The sequence below is a fragment of the Euleptes europaea genome, chromosome 3, assembly GCF_029931775.1.
Source record: "Euleptes europaea isolate rEulEur1 chromosome 3, rEulEur1.hap1, whole genome shotgun sequence".
NCBI lineage: Eukaryota > Metazoa > Chordata > Lepidosauria > Squamata > Sphaerodactylidae > Euleptes > Euleptes europaea.
This window is the reverse complement of record NC_079314.1, coordinates 81680374-81706255: the sequence shown is the minus strand read 5'-3', so window position 1 is coordinate 81706255 and position 25882 is coordinate 81680374. Positions and strand designations below refer to the sequence as shown.

Sequence of the window (25882 nt, the reverse complement as noted above, 5' to 3'; positions counted from 1 at the left end):
ATGAAGTTGTTGGCAAGCATTTTTGTGGGATTTATAACCTTTGATATTATTGTGGCTGCTCCTACAATGAGTTCCATAATTTATGACTCTGAAACATATGACATTGCTTTAGAAGATCTGGATAACCTATATGACTATGATGAAAATCTGTCGGTTGATCAGGCACAGGTAATTCAGTGGTATATTTGACTTCCTGTACTGTGCAATCTATAAATAGGGTTGCAAGCTCTGGATTGTGAAATTTCTGGATATTTTTGGGGTGGAGCCTGGGGAAGTCGGGATTTGGGGAGGGGAGAGACCTCAGTGGGGTATAATGCCATAGAATTCCCCTTACAATTCCCCTTATGAAACAACCATTTTCTGCAGGGGAACTGATCTATTTTACCTGGAGACCAGTTGTAATTCCGGGAGATCTCCAGCTACCACCTGAAGACTGGTAACCTTATCTCTAAATATATATTTTTCAATATCATTTCAAAGAACAGGCCCCACTGGGAGATTGGTAACCCCACAACTCTAGTGGTTGTTCTGTAAAACATAACTTTAAAATGGAACTAGCAATCCAGTTATATAAGCAAAAATAGCCAGTTTTGGTCATGACAAAAGGAAGACGCAATTCCACATCATTTCAAAGACACTCACAGGGATGGTCAGCAAAGTGCTTTAAATCAAAATGTGTGTTAAATCTCATCGCCTTTAATTGACCACATATGTATTCTCATCATGACTAAGTTAGATTGCAACCCTCTGGAGAATACAAACAGATAGTAAGCAATTCTTCTCAAATTTAAGCAAGCCTAAAATCCAGAAAAAGATTTATAATCTCCAGCTTTAGTAAAATGTATAACAGCATGCAGAAGCTAACAATCAGTTCCATTTCTGTTGTACTGAATCAAAAATGTAGCTTCAGTTAGGGTTGCCAATTCTCAGTTGGGAAATTCCTGGAGATTTTAGGGGTGAAGCTTGGGGACAGTGGGATTTATGGAGGGGAGGGATCTCAGCTGGGTATAATGACAGAGTGCACCCTTTAAAGCAGCCATTATCTTCAGGGGAACTGTAGAAAGCAGCCATTATCTTCAGGGGAACTGTAGACTGGGATCAGTTATAATTCTAGGAGATATCCAGGTCCCACCTGGAAGTTGGCAATGCCAGCATCAGTGTAGGTTCACAACTTTTTGAAAGTTCTTCTTTATGACTGAGGATATGGAGAAGAAAATTACACTTGGCCCATTCATGCAAAGCAACTGATGTGAGCATGAATTTGATGCCCTCTAAGAACATGTTTCTTACATTAGATACAAGAGAAGCTCAGGTATTTTTCAAGGTTTTTTAAAGGTTATTTAAAGCATAAAATATTTCTCAACATTATTTAAAGCATTAAATACATTAAATAAATCTCACATTTATCCAAGTCAGTAGTTTTGTATGAATATATTATGTACCCCATCTCTCTGAAAATATATGTTTGAGCCATCTCTCAGGTGCGAAGGAGTGTTTACATTTTGTATAGGTCTGCATTGTACAGAAGAAATTCAGCCTCACCTCTTGTAAACTGCATTCTGGTATCACTATAATCCTTTTAAATGGGAAATTAGCAGCTCTGAATTGAAGTGTGGATTAATTTTAATTATTCAAAGGCAATATTACTAGAGGTGAATGTTTTGGAAGTTATGTACTATTCTGTATAAATGTACAGCTGAGGTGAATGTCTGGCTTTCATTTCTCCTGTAACTTCAAATTCCAGGAACTTGAAAGTTTTTTTTTGAAAGACTTCCATCCCAAGGGAGCTTATTGTTGAGAAGAGCCTTAAGCAAAGAAAAGATGTCATTCAAGTAGAGAGATAATTTATGCAGCAGTTTCAGAGCAGAGACAACAGGAAAAAGGAAATGTGCAAAGAAAATAAACACAAGAACAAGGAAGATATGGTTAGGTCCAGCAGGAGAAAGGGATTAGGAAGGAGTACAATTTTAGCTGACTCTGTTCATTTGCGTTAAAGGTTTTATATGTCTTTGAGTTCAGCTTGAAAATGTAGTATTTTTTTGTGTCATAAGCATTTCTCTCTTATTGGGTGTAGCGTAGCAGACATATTCCAGAAATTTACCCACATTAGCCTGTTGCTGCTAGAAAATGATTGGAGAAGGGACATTGTTAATGCATCACATTCAAAGCAAGAGACATGAAGACTGCCAAAATAGCATTCTGGGCAGAAAGCATGATGAAATACATACCCACAGAATGGAGTGGTGAAGGAATTCCGCTTTCACACCTTTGACTTGGTCCCAAAACGGATGAAATAGAATTTGAAGTGCTGGTCAGGAGTATAAACTTGGGAACAAAGACATGGGTTGAAACAGAGTGTGAAACTTCCTCCTTTGAACTTTAACAATTGAAGTAAAATAATAGAAAATTAATGCACCTTAGTTGTCTTACCTCCTGTAAGAAAACTGAAGTAAATTGTTTTACCTTAGAACCAGTGGGACATACTTGTTAAAGTGTAGGGCAAGGACCTTGGAGATTCTGGTTCAAATCCCCACTCTACCATGGAAGTTTGCTGGGTGACGTTTGGCCAGTCACTTACTCTTAGCCTAGGTTACCTCACAGGGTCATTGGAGGAGGAGTAGAGAATGATGCTTCTTTGGGTACCCATTTGGGAGAAAATAACATATAAATATTTAAATAAAAACAAGTGACTTCACTTGTGGTTTTCATTCACTGTCCTTTAACCCATCACATTATCTGTGCCTGATTCTGGTGAAGTAAGCTAGTTCTTTCAAAAGCTCACAGTTCCACAAAATACTTTATAAGTTGCAGCTTAACGTTTTATGTGCTGTATCAGATCAAGTCTCAGTTTATCTTAGAAATACCCTGTGTTTATTCTCATAGAAGCAGTCCTTAGATTAATGAGATAAAATTAAAGAACAAAGATGGTGGGTAAGGGAGTTGGCTATCCAAGAATAAATGCTAATCAGTGAAAGCAGAGGAGTTATTAATCTTTCTCAGAAATAATCTTCGAAATGAGACTTGAGTTGGGGTAATTTGGAAATAAATACTCAGGCTTCTGAGATTTTGCATATTTAGAATATTAAAAGGGAATGGAAATCCTAGTATCATCACTCTGATCAAAACGCTGACTTAAACACAATCATTTGCTGAACAATCATTCCAGGCAAAATATATACAATTCATATATTTTTTTAAAAAAAAATCAGTTCTACATCACAAAATATAAAAGCAGTCATTGATACCAATTATGTCATGGTGCATAAATTTCACTTAATTTCCATGTTTGAACGATTGTTGAAAGCTTTTATTTGAGCAAGAAGATGAACTCAGAATTTGGGGGTACAGGTGGAATACATGCATGGAAATCAATGGACACTTTTGTGAGGACCCTGGTGCTATTACTTTCTGCCCTGTTTCAAGCAGGAGCCTTCTCCCTACTATATGAGTCCAGAAAAGTCAAGAGCAGGGAAGAGGAAGAAATAATGTTGGTATTTGTTGGGTTTTCCCCCAAAACTTTTATGAAATAAAACCAGCCAATTCAGTTCTGACTCAGATTCATCCAAATTAGGGTTGCCTCCAGATACTAACTGGAGATCTCCTGCTATTACAACTTATCTCCTGCCGATAGAGATTAGTTCACTAGGAGAAAAGGCTGCTTTGGCAATTAAACTCTATGGCATTGAAGTCCCCTCCCCAAACCCCGCCCTCAAGCTCCGCCCCCAAACCTCCCACCGGTGGAGAAGAGGCAACCGTAACCCAAATGACTGTTTACAGCACTTCCAGCAGCCATCTGAGCTGAGTGATTGTGGGGGATGACCTCAACTGTTGTGCTAGCTTGATCTGGGGGGGGGGAAATCATGTGACTATGAGTTACTTGAGTCTAACTGACTTGATTGTTTATATATTACATTGACAAGTAAATGAACCAAGTTTGCATTTATACATTACAGTGAATGTAAAGGAACAGCTATTTTAACAATTAAAAACATTACTCAGAAGATACATTACCAAAATCTGTAATGTTGGAATGCTGGTCAATACGCTTCCTTTTGGATGACACAGCTCCCCATTAGTCTGTGGTTTCTGTTGCCAAAGCTAATAGGGGAAAAACTGAGTGCCAGGGAAGAAAAATAAGCTTCCATGACCATCAACCAGAGAGGCTAATTTCTGCAGTCAGGTTAGAACTTGTTTACATAGTGTCTGCTGTCACCGAATAATTTAAATTTTCAAGAGGTATTATATGAATATGTAACTGTTGAGACTTTCTGGGTCTCAGATTGGAGGTTTTACCAGAGTAGGTCAACAGGCACTTAAGAGAAACCGCACATGAAACCATTTCAAAATAAAATTCCATTTCACCAGCAAAACCAAAATAGCAGCCTGCTTTGAAATAATATCCACTTTGAAAAAATGTCCACTTAGCTGAGTAAAGTTGAATGGAAAGGAGTGTATAATGTGATAGGCAATTGTAATTTATCACTGCAATTAATAATTGCAAAAATGTTTGCAATTATTAATTGTTGTGATAATATTTTATTTTTGCAGTTTCACTTGTAATATATAACTGGGCCTTCAATAGACATTACATTTAAAAGCATTATGACTTATTTAGGTAATATATCCTCTGCCAGTTTCTTTGTTTTTTTTTTAATAAAAAAAACACTAAAGGCAACTTACAGTCACAAAATGAACCTATTCAGAGTTAAATATTAAGTGCAATATGTCAAAACAAATTAACAATAGGAATCAGTGTAAATATAACTACATAAAACTCCTTCTGGAACAAATAGGTGTGCCAGTAGGGGTGTACTTCAAGAAAAATTTTGTTATAATGTTAGAGTTAACATTTTACCATTTATTCTTGATTTTGGGGTAGGACAGTACCAGTTCTGGATTCAAATGCATGGTTTGTGTGTTTCTGGGTTCTGGAATTTTGGGGCCATTATTTTCAGTGGAGCAACCCATTTGAGGGTCTGATGTTGCTGTTTTTAAAGACAATGTCACCACATTTCCCCAGAACATAGTCCTCCCTCTGATCTAAAGGTCTCCTAAGTTTCAAGTCCAATGGAGAAAGGGACTCAGTTTTACACACCCCTAATTGTGTGCCCCTCAGCACACTTCTCTCTGTAGCTTCCTATTGGAGGGAGTGGTGGCAGCCTGGCAGGAGAGAGCCGGCTGCTGGCATAAAAAAAAAAAAGTTCTGGCTACATTCAGTTTATGTACTGTTATAGTGAATGACCACATTTTTTAACTTTAATGTTAAAAGCTGCATTTGCCATCCTTCCTTGTTGTAGTCTACTGTCTCCTTTTGTAGTGCCCTAATTAACTTAGTTTATAGAGAAAACATATATGCTGTCACATATATGCATATTCACATAGCATAACACACACACACATATATATATTCTTATGTACAGATCTAGAATCACTTTGCATTATGGGTAACCTGTATTCTTTGGTCAACAGACATTTCCTACTGTAAGGGAATTGGATCAGAGTGACCTGCAACTATTTGCAGGTAGCTGACTAGGTGAGATCATTCCCTCTTAGTACAGGCAGGTTCCTTAATTAAGCCTGGAGCTTTGATTTAAGACAAGAAGTGTCATTCTGGAATGTGAAGTTGTGTCTTCTCATTAACCATTAGGCAACGCCTTGAAGAGCATTTTCTATTGGATATGCAAATAATTGCTTATACGTCCAAAAGGTTTATTGGACAGTTCAGTCTTACGTGTGTATTATGCTTCTGTAACCACCCATCATCAAAGTCTATATCCATGCTTGCAATCCTTTGATGTGCGTGGAAATTGCTCTGTGCTTTAGGCAGTTTTCACCAGCATCTTGTGTATTGGCCAATAAAACAACCTGCTTTGAATCTTCAGCTTCCAACTGTTTTATTGTGATTGAATATTAATACAATAAGGCAGAAGACATTACACTTTCACAAAGTATGGAAGGTTTCCTTAGCAGAAAACTACCACCACCACCCAATCACTGCAATCTTTGTAAATATTTTTAATTTTTCCCAAAAAAAAAAAAAAAAAGCGTGTGTGTGCTTGGATGTGATGAATCAATCATCCCAACTGCTTTGAGACACACATCTTCCTGCTGGGCATCCACTTTAATTACTACTATTTAAGGAGTTCCTGTGGGGGGGTGTCCCTAAATCTTCCCAGAAAAGCAGACACGGGCCTTAGAAATTCCTGCTTTGGGGCTTGTCTTCAGTGGCGATTGGCTAAGAGAGCTCCTGATTAGGGGTGTGCAAAAAACAAAAAACACATCAGGTAAGTTTTGGGTTCAGGTTTATTGGCCCCAGGTTTTTTTGGGGTAAACTGAAATAAGCCAAATACCCATACTGGTAAATGAGTATTTGGGTTTATTTCTGGGTTCTCCCCCCCCCCCCCAAATGGATCCATTATAGTTATGGGATTTATTTTCAAGGCTCTCGGGGGGTGGGCATTTTTTGAGGTAGAGTCACCAAATTTGTAGTGTAGCGGCAAGGGACTCTCCTTAAATAGACACCAAAGTTTGGGGGAGTTTGGGATAGGAGGCCCAATTTTATGGGCCCACAAAGGGGTCACTCCATCCTCCAGGCATTTGTGAGAGCCGAGCTGTCAATCAGTTTTCAGGTTCAGAAGGTCCGCGTTGCTGAGGACTGGCGGAAATAGCCGATTAGCAGGCTGGCGCCTCAGAGTCTGGCAAGTTCATGTGTGAAGAACGGCTCTACACATCTTGATAAGCATAATTAATGCACAGTCGACAGTTTAAAAAAATCCTCTATAGCAAATCAGTAAGTTCCCTAACTCCATATGATGATCAATAAGAAAACAATTAGATCCAACTTAAATCAAAACATACTGATTTCAACAGAAAGCAATTGCAAAATTATATTTCATAACCTAATCAGACTCCGCCACTACTTTCTATCAGATCATATTGCAATGACACTTCCAATGAGGGAAGAAAAGGGAGGAGGTTTTAACTTCATTGGGTACACATTTCCATTATCCTGCAATTTAGGAGTCATGGAGAAAGCATTTCCATGGCTTTCTTGAGGTTGCACAATGCCTGCCAAGCATTAGGTCTCTGAGTGCATCTTTCTGCAATTCAGGAATAGCACATTCAAGTCTAATAAGAACATCTATTCGAATTGGGTGATTCTCTAATTGGGTGACAAGCATATGTCTAATGTGACATACTTTAATATCAGATTCGAATCTCATAACTAAACCATATGTCATTTCCCTCTTTTGTGTGCTTCAGTGGCCTAAGGAGGAGGACAGAGTGTATGCCATGAATCTGAAAAGAGGCAATTATTTATAAACTCTGCTCAAGATCCTTGAGAACAGGGAAGAGCAAAGTCCCTACAAATTACATTGGGTTGCCAGTTAGAAGCAGCATGTGAAAATGCTTTGTCTATGGAAGAATGCAACTTTTGGTTCTCTTCTGCATTCACTCTGTGTAGCTATGATGCCATGCTCCATGCTCCAACATTCAGTGCAATCCTCAGCCATTTATGCTGGGTATGGGGAGCCATGTGGCAGTGTAAGCTGCAGGCGCTGGCGCAGCCTCGCCAGCAGCATTTTTTCAGAGCAAGGCCTCGTGCTGGCATCAAAGTAGGTGTTCCCGGGGGCGGAGCTGACTTTAGTTAGCTCCCTAAGCCCTTTCAGCTCAGGAATGCCCCTTTGTGCAGGCACCAACTTATGCCTGCAAAAAGCCAGGTGTAGCCCCGTGCAACTCAATGGAGAGTTCCACAGGGTTTTCTCTAAACTCACATTATTTGAAGAAATTCTGGCTTAGACTAATAATGGAAATGAACACAAAAAAAGGAAGGGAAATTTTTTTAAAATCAGATATGTTGTTTTTTCCTGTCCATATCAAATACCTGATCATTAAAGTGTTGCCAAGAACAAACAAATATGTGTAAGATAAAGAGCCATTTTGTTCATTTACTAAACCAGAAACATCTTTGTGTTGTTAAGGTCTTGTTTGATGGATCAAATATATAAAAAGGAGGAATAGTGCATGGCTTAGGAAAATACTAATGAAAAGCAGATGTTTTACCAATAGGCCACATGTCCTCAGTATGTTACTGCATAGTAGGATATTTAACTGTATTTTAACCAGTTGCTATTGGATTTATGTCCACAAGACTAAGACTAAGCAACATTCTTGCAACTGTTTTACTTGTGACGTTTGAGATGCAATGGACAGGAATAATAGCATTGATTGTCATGCTTTGCAAAGGCTTCTGCAGAGTTTCATTTTGGAAGGATTGTATTGGAGTTGCACTGCATTCCCAAGGAGTAACTAAGGCCCTTGCCCACAGAATAGACATTATAAGGATTCCCATATGGTGGAAGTGGTGCACAACTTGTGAGGAGGGTGCACTCTTCAGATGACAACCATGAACCCTTCTGTTTGCTGTTTTTCTTCAGTAGAATCATGTTCCTCTTTAAAGAGGGATGTGGGCGTTGTGCTATTGCTACAGGTATGATGCTGCAGTAAGAACAAGGAGGAACCTGATTTTATGGGTACACTGCCCCAAAGATGCTAAAGCTTTGATATAAATGTAGCTGTTTAACATGGATAAAGAAAAAAATACCAATGAAACACAAGTACTACTTAATAGTCTACATATAAAGTACCACTATAGACCCTTTTACAAAACCCAGAAAGGGTATAAATATTACCTTTCTCTTTTTTGATCCCTGTCCATCTGTACGATGTTTTATAAATATACTACAATGAAAGTGTTGCTGCTCAAAATCTCTGGTTGAAACAGTAATATTTTCCAATACTGAGCTGATCAAAAATAGCTTGTTCAGGATGCCTACCACTCCAGTTAATAGGCTGCCATGTGCAACATGCATATGCTAACACTTTGGCCTGATACTAACGCTGGGCCCATATGTCTGGAACATATCCCTCCCTCTAGGCTTCCACCATGCAGAAAACATCTGCCTTGATTTCCTGTGCTCTTTAGGTCTTCTTTTGATTTGTCCCCAAGTCCATTTTTCATGAACCGTCTCCCTTTTTAAAATGACAGATGGGAACAATGTGTTGTTATAATCCACATGTCTCTGTCCTTTCTCTTGCCACCCTAGAGGGACAGGAACTGAAGTGACATCTCATCAGATACAGATATTCCATGAATTGTTTCCTCAGTAGCTTCATGGTTATGAAAGCAAAATTAAATGGCTGTAATGTAAACGTAAATGTTATCAAAGATTGTTACATGATTTTATAGTGATGTTAGTCCACTTTTTGTAAGAGCCTTTGGTCACAAGCAGTAAACTTGAACCTTTTATTGTTCAACTTCATACAGAAGACCTGGACATAGGTAATTCAAACTTTGGTGCTGGTCTGGAATAAATTAAGAGGTTTACCACTACCCCCCTACCCAGGAGGGTCTGATGCCTGTGGCTTCCCATTCGCTCCATGTGTTAACCAACTTAGCATAAGGGCAGCCCATTCCCGAGGGGAAGGGTGGAGCCGGTGGCTGGAGGCAGTGCTGCCATGCCTCCTTCAAAGGAGGATTCAACCCCCTCCCCACAAAGCCAAAATGCTGCTCTTACCCTCAAGCCCTGTGGAACCACTCCATAGGGTTCCACGGGGATATGCCACCTAAAATGGTGGTGTACATCGAGGTGAGGGGAAAGGGGGCATTCTCAGCCTGAAAGAGCTTAGGAGGCCGCCTAAAGGCGGCTCCTCCCCTGGACTGGCATCCCAGGTAGGGCTGTCGATTCGGTTCATCCCAAACTGAAAAACAGCTGAATTTCCCCCAATTCGGCGGTTTCTACTTTGGATAGAACCAAAGTCAAAAAAGGCGGGAAAACGACGAGCCAAACTTGGCGAGTTTGGGCGGACGCCGAATAAATTCGTACAAATTCGGTGCCCCTGAAGGAGCATTCTCCTGCAGCCAATCGGTGGCCAAGCTGGGTCTTCTTCTGGCCAATCAGTCGCGGGTGAGTGCGTGAGCCCAGCCACTACGTGGCCCGGGGAGAGAAAGAAAGAGCATCTGTGTATGTGAGAGAGATCCCTGTGTGGGGGTGTGTGCACATTTTTTTGTCGGCTTGCCTTTCAGTCAGATCCCCGGGCCGAGGTAATGGTACGGCCCAACTGCCAAGGCAACCAGACCCCCGGGCCAGGGTAATGGTATAGCCCAACTGCCAAGGCAACCAGATCCCCGGGCCGGGGTAATGGTACGGCCCAACTGCCAAGGCAACCACAACAGCCTTCTCCCAACTGCCGAGGCAGCCAGACCCCCGGGCCGGGGTAATGGTATGGCCCAACTGCCGAGACCCTTCTTGCAAGAACCCCCAAGTTTTGTAAAGATTGGGTCAAAGGGTCCCGAGATATGGGACCTGGAAGGGGTCCCCCCCAAAATCACCCACAGGAATAAAACCACTTAAAGCACATTGGCGGCATTCTGCGGCTCCGGGGGGCATATTTGGAGGTAGACGTCCCAAACTTTCAGGGTAGCTTGAGGGGACCCTTCTTGTAAGGACCCCCAAGTTTTGTAAAGATTGGGTCAGAGGGTCCCAAGATATGGGGCCCGTAAGGGGTTCCCCCCAAAATCGCCCACAGGAAGAAAGCCACTTAAAGCACATTGGCGGCATTCCACGGCTCCGGGGGGATTTTTGGAGGTAGAGGTCCCAAACTTTCAGGGTAGCTTGAGGGGACCATTCTTGCAAGAACCCCCAGGTTTTGTAAAGATTGGGTCAGGGGGTCCTGAGATATGGGGTCCCCACCATCTGCCCATTGGGATGAATGGGAGCAGGCGATCCTTAATGTGCATCTCTACAGAGTGGCAAATCCAAGGCAAAACCTCCCATGCACAAATGGCCAGAGAGTCATGAGAGATCCTGAGCAGCTCCTGCTGCTTGCTGGAATCAGTATGGATTACTCTTCCTGACCCCCCTGCTTCTGCTGGAAGAGAAGACATCCACAGTTTGACCCATTTTGGGGCTTTTATCTATAACTTTTTTCCTGTGTGTTGGGGGGAAGCAGATTCTGTGTGTGTGTGAGGGGGAAAGCCAAAGTGAGGTGGGTTTGATTGCCTCTGTGTGGGACTGTGCTTTCTGCTGTTTTCATCAGTTGCCAACTTTGTCTGGAGTTAACTGTGGGTCAGTGAGTCTCTCTCGGCTGGCTGCTATTGTTTCCAATGGACTGTGCAGCCACTTCTGTTGTCTAATGGGCTAGCCTGTCATTCGTTTTAGTGCATCCCATGTTAGTGAGTCTCCCTCTGGCTGGGCTGTTCTTCTCCTTCATTTGGAATTTGTGTCTTCTGGTTGGGGGGGAGGGCTGTTCTGCTGGGGGGGGGCTTGATCTCCTCCTTGCCAGTATGATTTGGGGGTGTTGCCTGTGCCAGGGGGGGGGCTTGATCTCCTCTTTGCGAGTGTGATTGTTGCTGTGGAAGATTTGAATCCAGCAGCATGAAATCTATCAATCCTGAAAACATGCAATTTGCGCGGGTCGCTAGTAGCCTTATGAGATGCACTTTGGCTGTGTTGAAATGAAAAGATACGTTACCCATGCTAGTTACGCTGTTTACTTACGCTTTGAGTGTTGTTGGATGCACTTTTGGCATAGTTACATCTGCTCTTAGAAGCCATGGACTGGCTTCTACTGTGTGTGTGTGTGAGGGGGGGGAGCCAAAGGAGGGGTGCTCTGTAGAGATTCACATTAAGGATCGCCTGCTCCCATTTATCCCAATGGGCAGATGGGGGGGGCATATCTCGGGACTCTCTGACACAATCTTTACAAAACTTGGGGGTTCTTGCAAGAAGGGTCTCAGCAGTTGGGCCGTACCATTACTCCGGCCTGGGGGTCTCGGCTGCCATGGGGATCTCTCTCTCACACACAAAGACACTCTTTCTTTCTCTCCCCGGACCGCACAGCAGCCGGGCTCATGCCCAGGACCCTCTGACTCAATCTTTACAAAACTTGGGGGTTCTTGCAAGAAGGGTCCCCTCAAGACATTAAAACAGCATTTAAAATATAAGTGCTTTGAGTTGAGCCAAGTGAATCTAAATATTCCTTCCACATTATTGTTAGACGTGAACTTCTGAGGAGTTTGCCAGCACTGAAAGCTGCAAGATACCTATCACACCTGTTGAAGCTTATAGAAGCATAAAAGTATGGTACGGATTTCTGAAGCTTCTTATATGGAATTCAACTCAAGATGTTTTTGTTTTTTTTTTAAACAGGTGGGGTGAATTTGGTTGCTATATTTTAGATCTGCCATTCAGTAGGGTTGTGCAAAACATTTTTGGTCTATTTCGGGTTCAGGTTCATTGGGCCTGATTTTTTTCGGGAAACCTGAAATATGCCAAATACCCATACAAGTAAATCTGGGCATTCGGTTTATTTTTGGGTTTCCTTAAAAAATTTGGTCCTGGGGGAATCATTTTTCAAGGCAGACCCCCCAAATTCACAGCATAGCTTGAAGGGACTGTCCTTGCACAAACCCCAAAGTTTGGTGAAGATTGGGTCAGGGGGTCCGATTGTATGGGTTCAAAAGGAGTGACCCCCCCTTCCATAGACAATCATTGTGAAGTTTGGAGATTGGCTGGAGATCAGTTGTAATAGCAGGAGATCTCCAGCCAGTATCTGGAGGTTGGCAACCCCTATCAAGCAAATGAACCCTTTTTAAGGTGAGTTCCCCAATGTATGTTTGACTGTGAGTCTGGTTGCACACCCATGACCCAGCATGTGTCGGACATAGTATATAGCTTTGTCCAAAGTTAGAACCACCCAATGAAATATTATTGAGAGCTGACATGGTGTAGTGGTTAAAGTGTTGGGCTAGGGCCTGGTCCGCTGTCATGGAAGCTCACCGGGTGACTCTGGGCACATGACAATTTCCCAGCCTAACCTACCTCATAAGATTGTTGTGGTGAGGATACAGTGGAGGAAGGGAGGTGATAAGCTGTTTTGTATCCTATTAGGGAGAAAAGCAGGTTATAATAAAATAATCATAAGTAAGCATTATTATTACATTGGTACCTTACTTTTTCTCTTGTTTGAGCTTCAGAAATATAGAAGTGGTAGGTCAAGATGACTGGAAATGACTTGCCCATGGCCCAAACCTCACTATTTAGCTCTAAGTCTTCAATACTTTTCAAGCAACATTCCCATTTATTGTTGGAATATTGTTGATTCTGAATATTTACATTGTTGTGTCCTGCAGACACAACTACAGAAAGTTTTCAGACATTTAGGGGTTTAACGCATGGCCAATTTGTCTTGCCTTTGTGCCTTAAAAGTAGCGAATTCCCGTGGTCTAAACACATGACCGTCTGAGGGCAGCACATCGGACCCACCTTAGGCATGATTTAAGCAAAAAAAAAAAAAAAAAACCAGGTTAAGCAATCCCTGGTTTCTAGCAATCTTTTCAGTGCTAAACTGCTACTTTTTTTATTTCGCTACATTACTGGAACGCCGGCGTGCGTGTAATCACATGACTAGCTCGCTACTAACCTCCTTTTGTTCAAGCTCCCAGCCCCGACTAACAGCTGAGCTGCTGGTGAGCAAGGGCAGGGCAGGTGCAAGCCGCGCTGCTGGCTAGGAAGGGAAGTGACGTGATGGGGAAGGAGAGTTCCTTTTATGGACTTCCGGGGGGAGGGCAGAGGGTGGAAGGGGCGGAGCTTCTCTGGCCTGAAGAGTAGCCAGGGAGGAAGCAGGCTGTGACCCAGGCTGGCTGAGCATAGAGCCACCCGGGTAGCCTCCGAGGGAGAGGAAAGCTCAGACTCTCCCTCGGACTGGTCTGAGGCTGAAGAGGTGCTTCAAGCCCCAACCCCCTCCAGGCCAGACAGACACCCCCCTGACCAGCCCTGTAGGGGGGGTGCTTCACACCGTCACGATGGTATACCGGAACGCTGGTGTCCCAAGAAAAAAAAGGGGGAGAATCGGCCTTTGATTGGATAACCCCTCAGCCAATCCTTGGGCAATGACACGGCGGTCACTCCACTACTATCCCACATTATATGGGTGGCTCAAACGCACGGGGAGCCTCCAGAAGCTACTTGCTTCGAACTTATAGTGGGATGGACTAGCGTCATGCGTTTGACTATCCAGTCTCGGAATAAAATATTGTGAGATAAGGGAGGAGCGAACCAAGAACATTCTGCCCATGCGTTAATCCCCTTAGATCAGTGGTTCCCAACCTTTTTTTGACCAGGGACCACTAGGACTTTTTTGTTCGGTGCAGGGACCCCAAGGTTCAAAATAAAAATTCAGAGAATTTGAAAATAAACTTTAATCATAACTGTAGTTAAACATTAAACTTAGAATAATATTTGAATATATATTTTTATAATAGAGAACTTTTAATTGAAAATATTAATTTATTATGAGTTTATAACTTTGTTTCGCAGACCTTAATTTAGTTCTCGCGGACCCCTGGGGGTCCACGGACCCCCGGTTGGGAACCAGTGCCTTAGATACTTGAAAAAGTTTGACAATCATAGTATTTATTAAAAGTCGACTTTCTCTCACCAACTCTATATCTGTATGCAATACCATATTCTGAACAAACTCAATTTTCACAGCATCCTTCCTTTGTATAGAATTGATTGCCACATTTATCCAGATTGGTTAATGTAGCATTGGTGAGAAAGAAAGCTTCACCAATCAAACTTGTATGCAAAATCTGTTCTTGCTAAATGAAGTGACTGAGACATGTGTCTGCTTTAGACATGTGGAAAATGGACAATGAACTGTAACATTGTGCTCTGGAGCATATGTGCCATCTAGTGGTGGAACAGGATTGTGACCCCCCCATCTCTTATTGGGATTGTCTTTTTCGTATATATGTAAACCAAAGTTCCAAAGAGCGAATTTTTGTGACTCCAAAGCCACAGGTGTGCTAAGTGGAATTTTTTTTTTAACTTGAACAGGGCCACATCACAAATTGCTTTCAGAAGTTTCTGCACAGTGCAATCCCAAGCAGAGTTATACCCTTCTAAATCAGTTGAAGTCAACTGTGCTTAGGATGGCACTGACAGTCAAAGAAATAGTTTGCCATGCAGCTCATAGAGCTGCAGTTTCAGAAATTCAAGCCCAAAGCCCCCTTTTCTAGATCTTGGGCTAATTATGTTAGCCATGTGCTGTAACAATGATAGTAACACAAAGAGAGAACCGGTATGATGTTAGGTTTAGAGTGTTAGGCTAAGACCTCAGAGACCTGGAATGAAATCCCCACATGGCCACAAAGCTCACTTTTGGGCAGGGCCTCTCACTCTGCCTTAATCTGCCTCACTGGGTAGCTGTTCGGATCAACAGAGGTGAAGAGGTCAATTTACTTTTTCCTGAGCTCTTCAGAAAATTAAAAAAAATCAAGGTAGATAATGAGTTTATGTAAATGTAACTGAATAACACAGTCTACATAAGTATGGTGTTTGTTGTCAGAAAATGGCATGGTTGTATGGGAGAAGAATCCAACTAAGAACTGAAGAGAGATCCAGAGTCCAGCCCTGCCTATTGTACAAATATGATTCAAGAGTATAATCATTACATGGAGAAAGAAAAGTAGTGTAGCAAGCGGAAGAGTATTTTTGAAGAGTTATTAATTCTTTAATGAAGAATTTTGCATTTTAGAACGGGAGCTCACCAGTCGATGCTGGGTAAGATTTTTTTTACAATGGATTACAATGCTAGGGTTATATAAATAAAAGTTATGTAATACACAAATTAGCAGCCTGAATAGACCAGACTAGCCAAAGCTTGTCAAAGCGTGCAGGATTGGCCATGGTTAGTACTTGGATGGGAAACCACCAAGGAAGACCTGGGTTGCTATGCAGAGGAAGGCTGTAGCAAGCCACCTCTGTTTGCCTGTTGCCTTGGAACTAGGGCTGTTGAAAAAAAAATTCGGTATAGTTTGGATTCGGCCGAATTCGGCCCGTCTGGATTCAGGATATGCCAATGTCCGAATTCCCCCACTTCGGGTCCGTGCAATTCGGTGCGAATTCAAAGTTCGGGAAAAAAATTCTGCTGAATACAGCCATTAAAAACACAACCGTGCATTTCCGCGGCTCCAGGGGGGGCATTTTTTTGGGTAGAGGTCCAAAACTTTCAGCGGAGCTTCAAAGGACCCTTCTTGCAAGACCCCCCAAGTTTTGTAAAGATTGGGTCAGGGGGGGCTGAGATATGGACCCCAAAAGGGCCCCCACCCTTAATGTGCATCTCTGAGCAGAGCTTGCCGCCCATGCACAAAGCTCCCAGCCCCGACAAACAGCTGAGAGCAAGGGCGGGGCAGGTGCTAAGAAGTTTGCAAAGCAACAGAACTGCAAAGCAACACTGCAAAGCAACACAACTGCAAAGCAACACCCACAACTGCAAAGCAACACCTTTGCAACCATGCAAAGCAACACCTGACACCTGGGAGTTTGCAAACCATGGAAAGGGACAGAGGCAGCTAGCTATGCATAATGAGCAGGAGGGGGTGGAATTTCCCCTTTTGCATCAGACCCGGGACCAGGCAAATGCATTCTTTAAGTAACCATTTGAAAACCAGTTTTGAGCAAGCATCAAACTAGACCTAACCGATCTTATGAATGAGGGAAAACCTGAGGACACACAACTGAAGCCCCCCCTCAAACCAGGGAGAGAGAGACTCGAGGGGGCACACACACCCCAGGCAGAACCGGCAAAAGCCCCCTTTGGCTTCCCCCCCCACCCACAGAAACTGCTCCCTCCCCACACACACACAGACTCTGCTTTCCCCCCCCCACACACACACAGGAGAAAAATTATAGATTAAAGCCCCCAAAGGGGTCTTACTGTGGCTGTCTTCTGTTCCATCAGGAGGGGCTGGGAGGACTGGGTAATCCAATATGATTCCATTTAAGCACGGGAGGTTTTGCCGCTCTGGAGATGCGTACAGTATCGGGTGATCCATTCATCCCAATAGGGAAAAGGGGAAAGCCCATATCTCGGGACCCCCTGACCCAATGTTTACAAAACTTGGGGGGTCTCTTACGAAGGCTCGTCTGAAGCTATGCTGAATGTTTGGGGGCTGCACCCCCAAAAATGCACCCCCTGCAGCCACAGAAAGAGAAAAGGGGGAGCCCATATTTCTGCCTCCACTGAACCCATCTTTACAAAACTTGGGGGGTTTCTTAAGAAGGCTCGTCTGAAGCTATGCTGAAAGTTTGGGGGCTGCACCCCCAAAAAAGCACCCCCCCTGAAGCCATGGAAATGGAAAAGGGGGGAGGGAAAAGGGGTGGAGCCCATATCTCGGGACCCCCTGACCCAATGTTTACAAAACTTGGGGGGTCTCTTAAGAAGGCTCATCTGAAGCTATGCTGAAAGTTTGGGGTCTCTACCCCCAAAAATGTGCCCCCTGCAGCCACAGAAAGGAGCGAAAGTGCACAAGCACCCCCCATGAGGATTTCTCTCACTCTCTCTCCCCAGCCGGGCCGCGCAGCAGCTGATTCCTCCAGTACTCAATCCTGACTGATTGGCCAGAAGAAGACCCAGCTTGGCCACCGATTGGCCCGGGGAGGAGAATGCTGCTTACTGACGGTTATGCTGCTTACTGACGCCCCGAATTTGCCGAATTTATTCGTGAACCCCCGAACTCGCTGAATTCGGCTCCCCAGGTTTCCCTCCATTTTTGAGTTTGGTTCGTCCCGAACTAAAAACCGCCAAATCAGGGGAAATTCGGCTGTTTCAGTTCGGGCCGAACCGAATTGATAGCCCTACTTGAAACCCCTGTAAAAGGTTGCCATGAGTCAGTTGTGACTTGACTGCACTTAATTATTAATACACAGGTCATGTGAATAAATGGCCCTTGTCGCTAAGTATTATATGGAAGACTAGAACTCTTATTAAGAAAATTACAATTATTTGCTTTGTGAAACCACGATCTCCATTATAAAACAATCCATCATAACCCAGTATAGAGTAGCATACTTTAAAAATGCTTTTACAGATCACAAGAATGTACTCAGTCTGCCTCTGAGGAAAGACAAATATCACTAGCCATTATTACAGCAACAATAATCCAGTAGGGGGACAGCCAAAGTCACAAAAGAAACCAGGACAGTGAAGATCCATCTTGCAGTATAAAGAAGCTATTCAAAACTACCCCCACCCCCATTGAACTGATGAATCTGAGCATTTCATTTACGTTCCTATCTCTTAGAGTCATAGCATTGCCCCAACTGCAAGTCAAGCTTTTAATATGAATTAATGGCAAACCATTCTTAATGCAGACATCTCATGCCACAATATTCCCTTTATATGTACGTGTTTCTTTCTTTTTAGGTAGAGATTGGAACAGTGTTACCATCTATAACTCGAGAAATTTATGTGCCTTTACCACTGCCAGAAGAACCTGAAGAAGAAGCATCTACACCCAAACTTATTGATGGTTCTTCACCTCATGGGCCTGGAGTTCTTGGTCCACATACACATGAAGGTTTGTAAAAAGGAAATTGGGGCATAATTATATTCTCTTTGGTCTGCCAGATTTGGGGGCGTTAATTCCAACCATCATGATCTTTTAGCTACCCAGTGGGCCTCCAGGTATCTTCTGCATTTTCACTTTATCTTTTTATCTCATACTAAATGCTCTTAGTTTTACAATGAGGAATTGAATAATTACATTCACATTATAGTAAAGTTCCAGAAATGCCTGCAACTCATGCCTGCAGAGCTTAGTTATATTAAAGGTTATTTAAAGGATTGCTCAACCATATAATCATACACATCAGTTAAGAGGCGCTTCAGAGGTCCTGCTCTGGAAACATCGAAGACAGAGTTTTCTCTGTCATAGCACCAAGACTGTTGAACTTCCTCTCAACAGAAATTTACCTGGCTCCAACCTCCTCTGATTAGGTTGTATTTTCCCCAAAGGAACTGGTGTGCAACTTAGGGTGCTCTGAATCAGTTGAGAGGCAAGTGGCTGTAGGAGACAGGATGGAGTCCCTAGATAAAATCTTAGTCCTTAATGATTGTGTCCATCCAAAGGACTGCTCCATTTGAAAGAGGGCTTCTTCCTTGTGTCCTGAGTTTAAATTATCTTTTCCCGTTCCCCCTTGGTATGACCTTACTCTGCATTCCTATCCACACATGAACACACATGAAGCCGCCTTATACTGAATCAGACCTAGGATTGCCAGGTCCCTCTCTGCCACTGGCAGGAGGTTTTTGGGGATGGAGCCTGAGGAGGACTGGGTTTGGGAGGGGAGGGACTTCAATGCTATAGAGTCCAATTGCCAAAGCGGCCATTTTCTCCAGGTGAATTGATCTCTACCAGCTGGAGATCAGTTGAAAGAGCAGGAGATCTCCAGCTTAGATACTTCCCCTGCTGCCTCTGTTGACTGCCTCTCTATTGGAAAGGAAGAGCTGGAGAAAGAGAGAAGGGATGGAAGAAAGGTGATGTTGAAATTGGAGGTGGAGAGAGTAAAGAAGAAGTGGAAAGTGAGGAAGAGGACACAGGCTAGAATGAAAGGAATAGGGAACTGGGTTATAGAAAGGGTTGGCCTTCCTCCTCCCCCAAAATGTCAAGGCCCATGGGCCATTTACTAGTAATGTTATGTTTACCAACTTCTTATATGCCTGTCCCAAAGATGCAATTGCAGTATCAGCTTTTATTCAAAAGCAATTAATTGTTTTCCAATGCCTTTCTACTTTTTCTATAAAATGTTGATATTTCTCCCATTTCTTTTCAAAAACCATTCTCAAATTCACTGTAGATGGTACTTCTATTAATTATTACTGTGTTTTCTATGAAAAAAGACATGTGAAAATTGAAACATATACCCTAATTATTTTAACACATGTGCTACTAAAAACCTTATGTTTGTTCAGTGGCAGTTGGGATATTCTAGGTAATAGGGTTGCCAGGTCCCTCTTCACCACCACCGGGAGGTTTTGGGGATGGAGCCTCAGGAGGGTGGGGTTTGGGGAAGGGAGGGACTTCAATGCCATAGTCCAATTGCCAAAGCAGCCATTTTCTCCAGGTGAACTGATCTCTCTCAGCTGGAGATCAGTTGTAATAGCAGGAGATCTCCAGCTAGTACCTGCAGGTTGGCAACCCTAGTAATAGTCCACAGCTTTCATCCAGCTTTAGAGGTTAACAGTAACAGAAAGATTTCTTGGTACCATTGTCTGAGTCAGAAGTTATAATTTAAAACAATTCTAAGGAAATTGAGGTCTCTATGAAAAAAAGTTCAATTTCCTCAAAAATCATCAAAAAAGCATGTTGGCGTAACTAAAAGCATGCTTCATAACTAAATGTAAGCAACATTAAGCCTTTTTTTAAAAGGGGGGGATTGAAATTGCATTCCTCACATGGAAATGAACATGGGAGCCCATTTGCAATATAGTTCTGCGTGCCCAAGGAACTTTACAGCAAATTCTGTAGTTATTTAAAAATTACAAACAGTGTAATTGTCTTATTAACCTTTTATATGTCTCTTCGATGCCTTGGCAGTTCAAGTTTGCCATCAGTCTATTACAATAAATAGATTTTTTTTTAAAATGCTTTTTGAAATTTTAAATTGGGTATCCTGGCAGTTCAAAAGGCTGATTGTAAAGTGCTGATCTGCAGTCTGTGAGTATTTGTATGTTTTCAGAGCTGACAGCAAAATAAATAGCTGTATACTCAGATCTCATTCCACACTTTTTGAAACAGGGCCATTATTTGGATGAGTGCAATTTACAGGTGAGTGTAATATATGTGTATTTGTGTCCAAAAGTAAATTGTCATTTTTTCCATTCCATGTTCTAGGCCTTCCAACTTGCCTGCTGTGCACTTGTCTGGGTACTTCTGTGTACTGTGATGACCGTGAACTTGAAGCTCTTCCACCCTTGCCCAAGCAAACCACCCATTTCTACTCCCGCTATAATAGAATCAAAAAAGTCAACAGGGATGACTTTGCTAACCTAAGTATGGATGACAGTGCTGACTGAAAACTGGTTATCATTTTTATTTTAGTACATGCTATGGAAGTATTTATTTATCTTGAACAATCTGCTTGGTAATATACATTTTAGACTGAAAATTAATAACCTGTTAAATAATGAAGATTAATACTCTTTATGTCTATATAAATGGTGGTAGCTTTTATTAATTTCTTTTTTTATGTAGGCAGAAATACAATCAAGAGTTCTCTTTAATTTTATTATCATAATATTGTGTTATTAATTTTCCCCTGCCAGACAGCTTAAAGAGGATTGACTTGACTTCTAATTTAATATCTCAAATTGATGAAGATGCCTTCAGGAGTCTGCCTCACCTTCAGGAACTGATACTCCGAGATAACCAGATAAGGCAGCTGCCGGAATTACCCCCAACGTTGACATTCATTGATATTAGTAACAACAGGCTCGGTCGCAAAGGCATAAAACAGGAAGCTTTCAAAGTGAGTTTGCAATTTGATTGTTCACTTCTTGAAACATTTATGCCAAAGAAGCACAACAGAACTCCAGATGGTACTCTTGCGAGGCAAGGGAAAGCAGCTTCATCCAGCAGTGATCTTTGGGTGCTAATGAGGATGGCAGAGTGGAATCCAGACAGAGGTGAACTTATGCTGCATGGTTTGCTGAAAGTTTACCTAGTGCTCCTATGCAGATTTCTTCATTTTAACAATGCTTGAACAGGAAAATATATTGGTGGGTTGTGCTCCATATCCAAGGGCATTTGTGTGTGTGTGTAGGAAAGCAGGCAGTAGGAAAAGAGAAAGATCTAGCATGAGATAGACTGGCTCAATAAAGGAAGCCATGGCCTTCAGTTTGTAAGACCTGGGCAAGGCTGTTAATTAGGATGTTTTGGAGGTCATTAATTCTTAGGGTCGAAATAAGTTGAAAGTAACTTGATGGGACTATAACACATGTATGTGTGTGTAAATGAATCGAGTGCACTTTGGATTTGCTGCCTCAGATACTGAAAATACTTTGAGAAATTGAGAAATAAGAAAGAAAAGTTTAAGTTAAACCCTGGATATCAGCAAAAAGAATTTAAAATTATCTTTACTTTGCCACAATGTGACCAACTTTGGTATCAGAGCCCTGTGGGTACACTTATGTTTATTTTTGTATGTTTAACACCAGCAAGTATTTTCAGGTCAAAATTCAAGATTATGTTTGAAATACAGCTTGGTACCAGGAAAGTGAGTTCTATGTACTGTGTTCCCCCCCCCCACATTATAATATCGACCCAGTAAAGCCATTTGCTGCTGACATTTCCAGTTCTTAACCCCATGCACCCTGATCCTCATATTCCCAGGCCCTTTTTCAGGATTTAATCCTAACTCAATTGAATTTCCACCTCCCTCACAGGATGAACTGCCTGTGAACATCCTGTTGTTCAGAGCTTCACTCCTTTAGCAATTAGAGTACTTGTAAAGTTTCCATGATATCGTCACAGCTTATCTATTTACTGCAAATTCCCTCAGCGCATTCCAAGATAAATAAAGTGTAGGAATCCTATTGTGCTGCTATTCACTGTTCATTCTCTCAAGGCCTACTTAATTTACGATATTTTTGTATCTTGCCGCAAAATCTCAGTATAGGCATACCCCATTTTATTGCACTCCACTTTATGGCATTTTGCAGATATTGTGTTTTTGAGCGAGTCTATCGGTGCCATTTTTCCAACAGCATGTACTCAATTCATGTCTCTTTGTCCCATTTTGGCAATTCTCGCAATATTTCAAATTATTTCATTCTTATTACAGTACATTGTTTTAGACATAATGCTATTCCATGCGAAATAGACTACAGTATAGTGTAAACATAACTTTTATATGTACTTGGAAACCAACAATTTTTTGTGACTCACTTTGTTGTGATATTTGCCTTATCGTGTGCTCTATAACTGAACCCGCAATATCTCTGAGGTATGCTTGTATGCGTGTATTTTTTGGGTTCGGGTTTACTAAACCTGAAAAATTCTGTTGTTTGTTTGCTTTTTTGTTTTGCTTTTTTTTGGGGGGGGAAGCTGAATTTTTTAGATTTGGCTTTTCGGATTTTTTAAAAAATTCCGGGTTTATTAAATCCAAACCTGAAAAATACCCCCCCCCCCAAAAAAAGGTGCACAGCTCTAGTGTCCAGCCAGTCTGGCTATGGAACTGGGTGGCTGAAGGAACTGCATGTCAATATGGATGGTTGATCCCTCCAAGGGGCAATCTTGGGCACCCACCTGATGAAGAGTTGGTGCTCCTAGCTCTGAGGGCACTGGGTTCTGGGTTTAACAGGAACTGTCTGGAACCTGGTATGCCATCCATTTCAACAGTATTTATTGTTATGGTTGTCATTTTCCTCATCACAGCCAGCCAGAAGCCTGACGCACATGATAGCCTCAGCACTAATCCTTTTTTGCAAACAGCCCCCTACAAAACCTGAACTCTGCAGCGTTATCTCACTGTTTCCCTTCATTAGCATACCTAAATGGGGACAAGGTTTCCACCCAACCCATAATACAGACCCTCCAAAATTGACCAGCATTGTTTTCTAACACCAAAAGACAGCTGTCTAAGCCAGCAAAGCAAACCCACTGTGCTGACGTTTTTCTGCAACTGTGGCCCTAACATTTTTAGGGACTTCACCAAAACTTTGATAGGAATGGTATATTTAAAATGTTACCTATAAATACGTATTTGTACTCATGTCTGGCTCAGAATAAGACTAAATAAAATCACCATAGTATTTCTGGAAATAATTTTGTTTTTATTTTCTCCAGGATATGATTGACCTGCACCATCTTTATATCACTAATAACAACCTGGATCATATTCCACTTCCACTCCCTGAAAGTCTCCAGTCTCTTCATCTCCAGGTAGATTACAATTGCCCATAAAATATAGATTGTGTTACAGATTACTAGCAAGAGTACAGGATACTAAGTAGCAGGGTAGATTCACCTTGTGGCTGTTATTCAAAGACATTGGGACTGTGAAATGTTCGACACATTCACATATGAAGAAAGCAATTGAGGATGTTGTTAAGGGTGAGGAGACCTTGAAAATCAGAGAGAAAATGAAGGGGGAATTTGGAATAAGAATGAAGAAAATTGCTTATGCAAGGCAGGCTTTAAAGCATTAAACAGCTTCCATGCCTGAGACTACTTTATGGCCACATTCAAACACAGAGCTAAGCAAAACAATTCATTGATTTAATTGTACTTAGAAGTGCTCCTTCATTACATTATGAATGCTTAAACTGAGGTTTAACTTGTAAATACTCTGTTTGTCACATAGTATCTAAAAGCGTAATTTGGATCCCCCTAAGTGAAAAAGAAATGATAATGCAGTTCAAATTTGAAAATATTCTCGAGTGAATGTGTCTTTTCATTTGGAAATCTGAATTTTATTTAGATAATTATCCCCTGCTTTTCTCCCTAGTGGGGAACCCACACTGGCTTACTGCATAGGGTTGCTAGGTCCCTATTCACCATCAGTGGGAAGTTTTTTGGCCGGAGCCTGAGAAGGGCAGGGTTTGGGGAGGGGAGGGACTTCAATGCCATATAGTCCAATTGCCAAAGTGGCCATTTTCTCCTGGTGAACTGATCTCTATCAGCTGGAGATCAGTTGTAATAGCAGGAGAACTCCAGCTAGTACTTGGAGGTTGGCAACGCTATTACTGCAGCACTCTCCCCTCCTCCATTTTGTCCTCTCAGTAACCTAGTGTGTGAGAGAGTGACAGGCCCAAGGTTACCCAGCAAGTTTCTATAAAGTGGGGATTCTAACCTTGGTCTCCCAGATATACATTAACCACAACACCATGCCAGCTCTCATGTACAGCTGTGCATCACTTACTGTAAACCATTGCATTCCAATGTAACCCTTGTCTATAGTGTGCACCAGTCTCAGCTATCACACGGTCAGGTCCACCAAAATTTGGTTCCTTTTTTATTATATTATTTGAGATGAGGCCAAGTCAGGGGAAACTTTTACATAAGCTTGTGCACGAATATGTTCATTCATTATTTTCTCATTTGCGGTCTCTGAAGTCACACATCGTGTTCTGCACCTTTTCAGAGGCAACTCAAGGAATTGTGTAGATACCTCAAATGCCTCAAGAGTGTATGCCTCAGGTGGCAGGGCAAGTGTTTTGTTGCTCAGTTATCTGACCCGCTACAATTGTAGCAATGGAGAGTTATATCAGCTTTGGATGGCATAAGGGAGGGGACCTTGGCCATCTTCTGGGCGTGGAGTATGGGTCACTGGGGGTGTGGAGGGGGGAGGAAGTTTGGAATTTTCTGCACTGTGCAGGGGGTTGGACTAGATGACCCTGGTGGTTCCTTCCAACTCTATGATTCTATGATAAGGAAAATTGGAATGCTGGGCTTCACTGAAGAAAAAAAAAGATGACATGAACTAGGTGCTTATCACCATGGAGTCTTCACATATGTTCCTGTTTTCTTTTTAGAACAACAACATACAAGAAATGCACGAAGATACTTTCTGCAAAATGAAAGATTATTCTTACATCCGTAAAACTCTTGAAGACATCAGGTTAGATGGCAACCCCATTAATCTGAGCAAAACCCCTTATGCCTATATGTGCCTACCACGTTTGCCGGTTGGAAGCCTTTTTTAAGCCTGGACAGTAATCACAAATATCATGCAAAATTGCTTCTTTTGAAAATGAGCATGTCATTGCTTTTGGAAACATACTACTTTAAAAGCTCGTAAATATGGAATATGGTTCATTAATGTAAAATATGGAGCAAGTAACCACAATCCATAGTGTGCAATGCTTAATATAAGATCATTTTCTAGTGAAGACCACAATGCTTCTTTGTGGTATCCATCCACAGCAGATAAAAATGAGTGCAGAGTAGCTGGTGAGTATGAGAAAAGAGGTTAGTAAACAGAAATATTAAAGTTGGGTGTTTATTATTCCTTTTTGCAATTTTATCTACATT

The 25882-nt window shown here is 42.0% G+C and overlaps 1 protein-coding gene across 1 annotated transcript; it reads left to right on the top strand.

Annotated features, from left to right (window-relative positions):
* Positions 1-25644, top strand: EPYC (epiphycan). The gene is made up of 6 exons (XM_056847089.1): positions 1-168; positions 18274-18427; positions 20744-20902; positions 21175-21377; positions 23696-23791; positions 25384-25644. Exons 1-6 carry the CDS (start codon positions 1-3, stop codon positions 25552-25554), a joined length of 951 nt encoding a protein of 316 aa, XP_056703067.1. The 3' UTR covers positions 25555-25644.
* Positions 25645-25882: the final 238 nt, after the last annotated feature.

What these genes read in the sequence shown, in the direction of transcription:
- EPYC (XM_056847089.1), top strand. Translation starts at nt 1, where the DNA reads ATGAAGTTGTTGGCAAGCATTTTTGTGGGATTTATAACCTTTGATATT. An exon ending in TGTCGGTTGATCAGGCACAG is followed by an intron (nt 169 to 18,273) that starts GTAATTCAGTGG and finishes CTTTCTTTTTAG; the next exon opens with GTAGAGATTGGAACAGTGTT. An exon ending in TGGTCCACATACACATGAAG is followed by an intron (nt 18,428 to 20,743) that starts GTTTGTAAAAAG and finishes TCCATGTTCTAG; the next exon opens with GCCTTCCAACTTGCCTGCTG.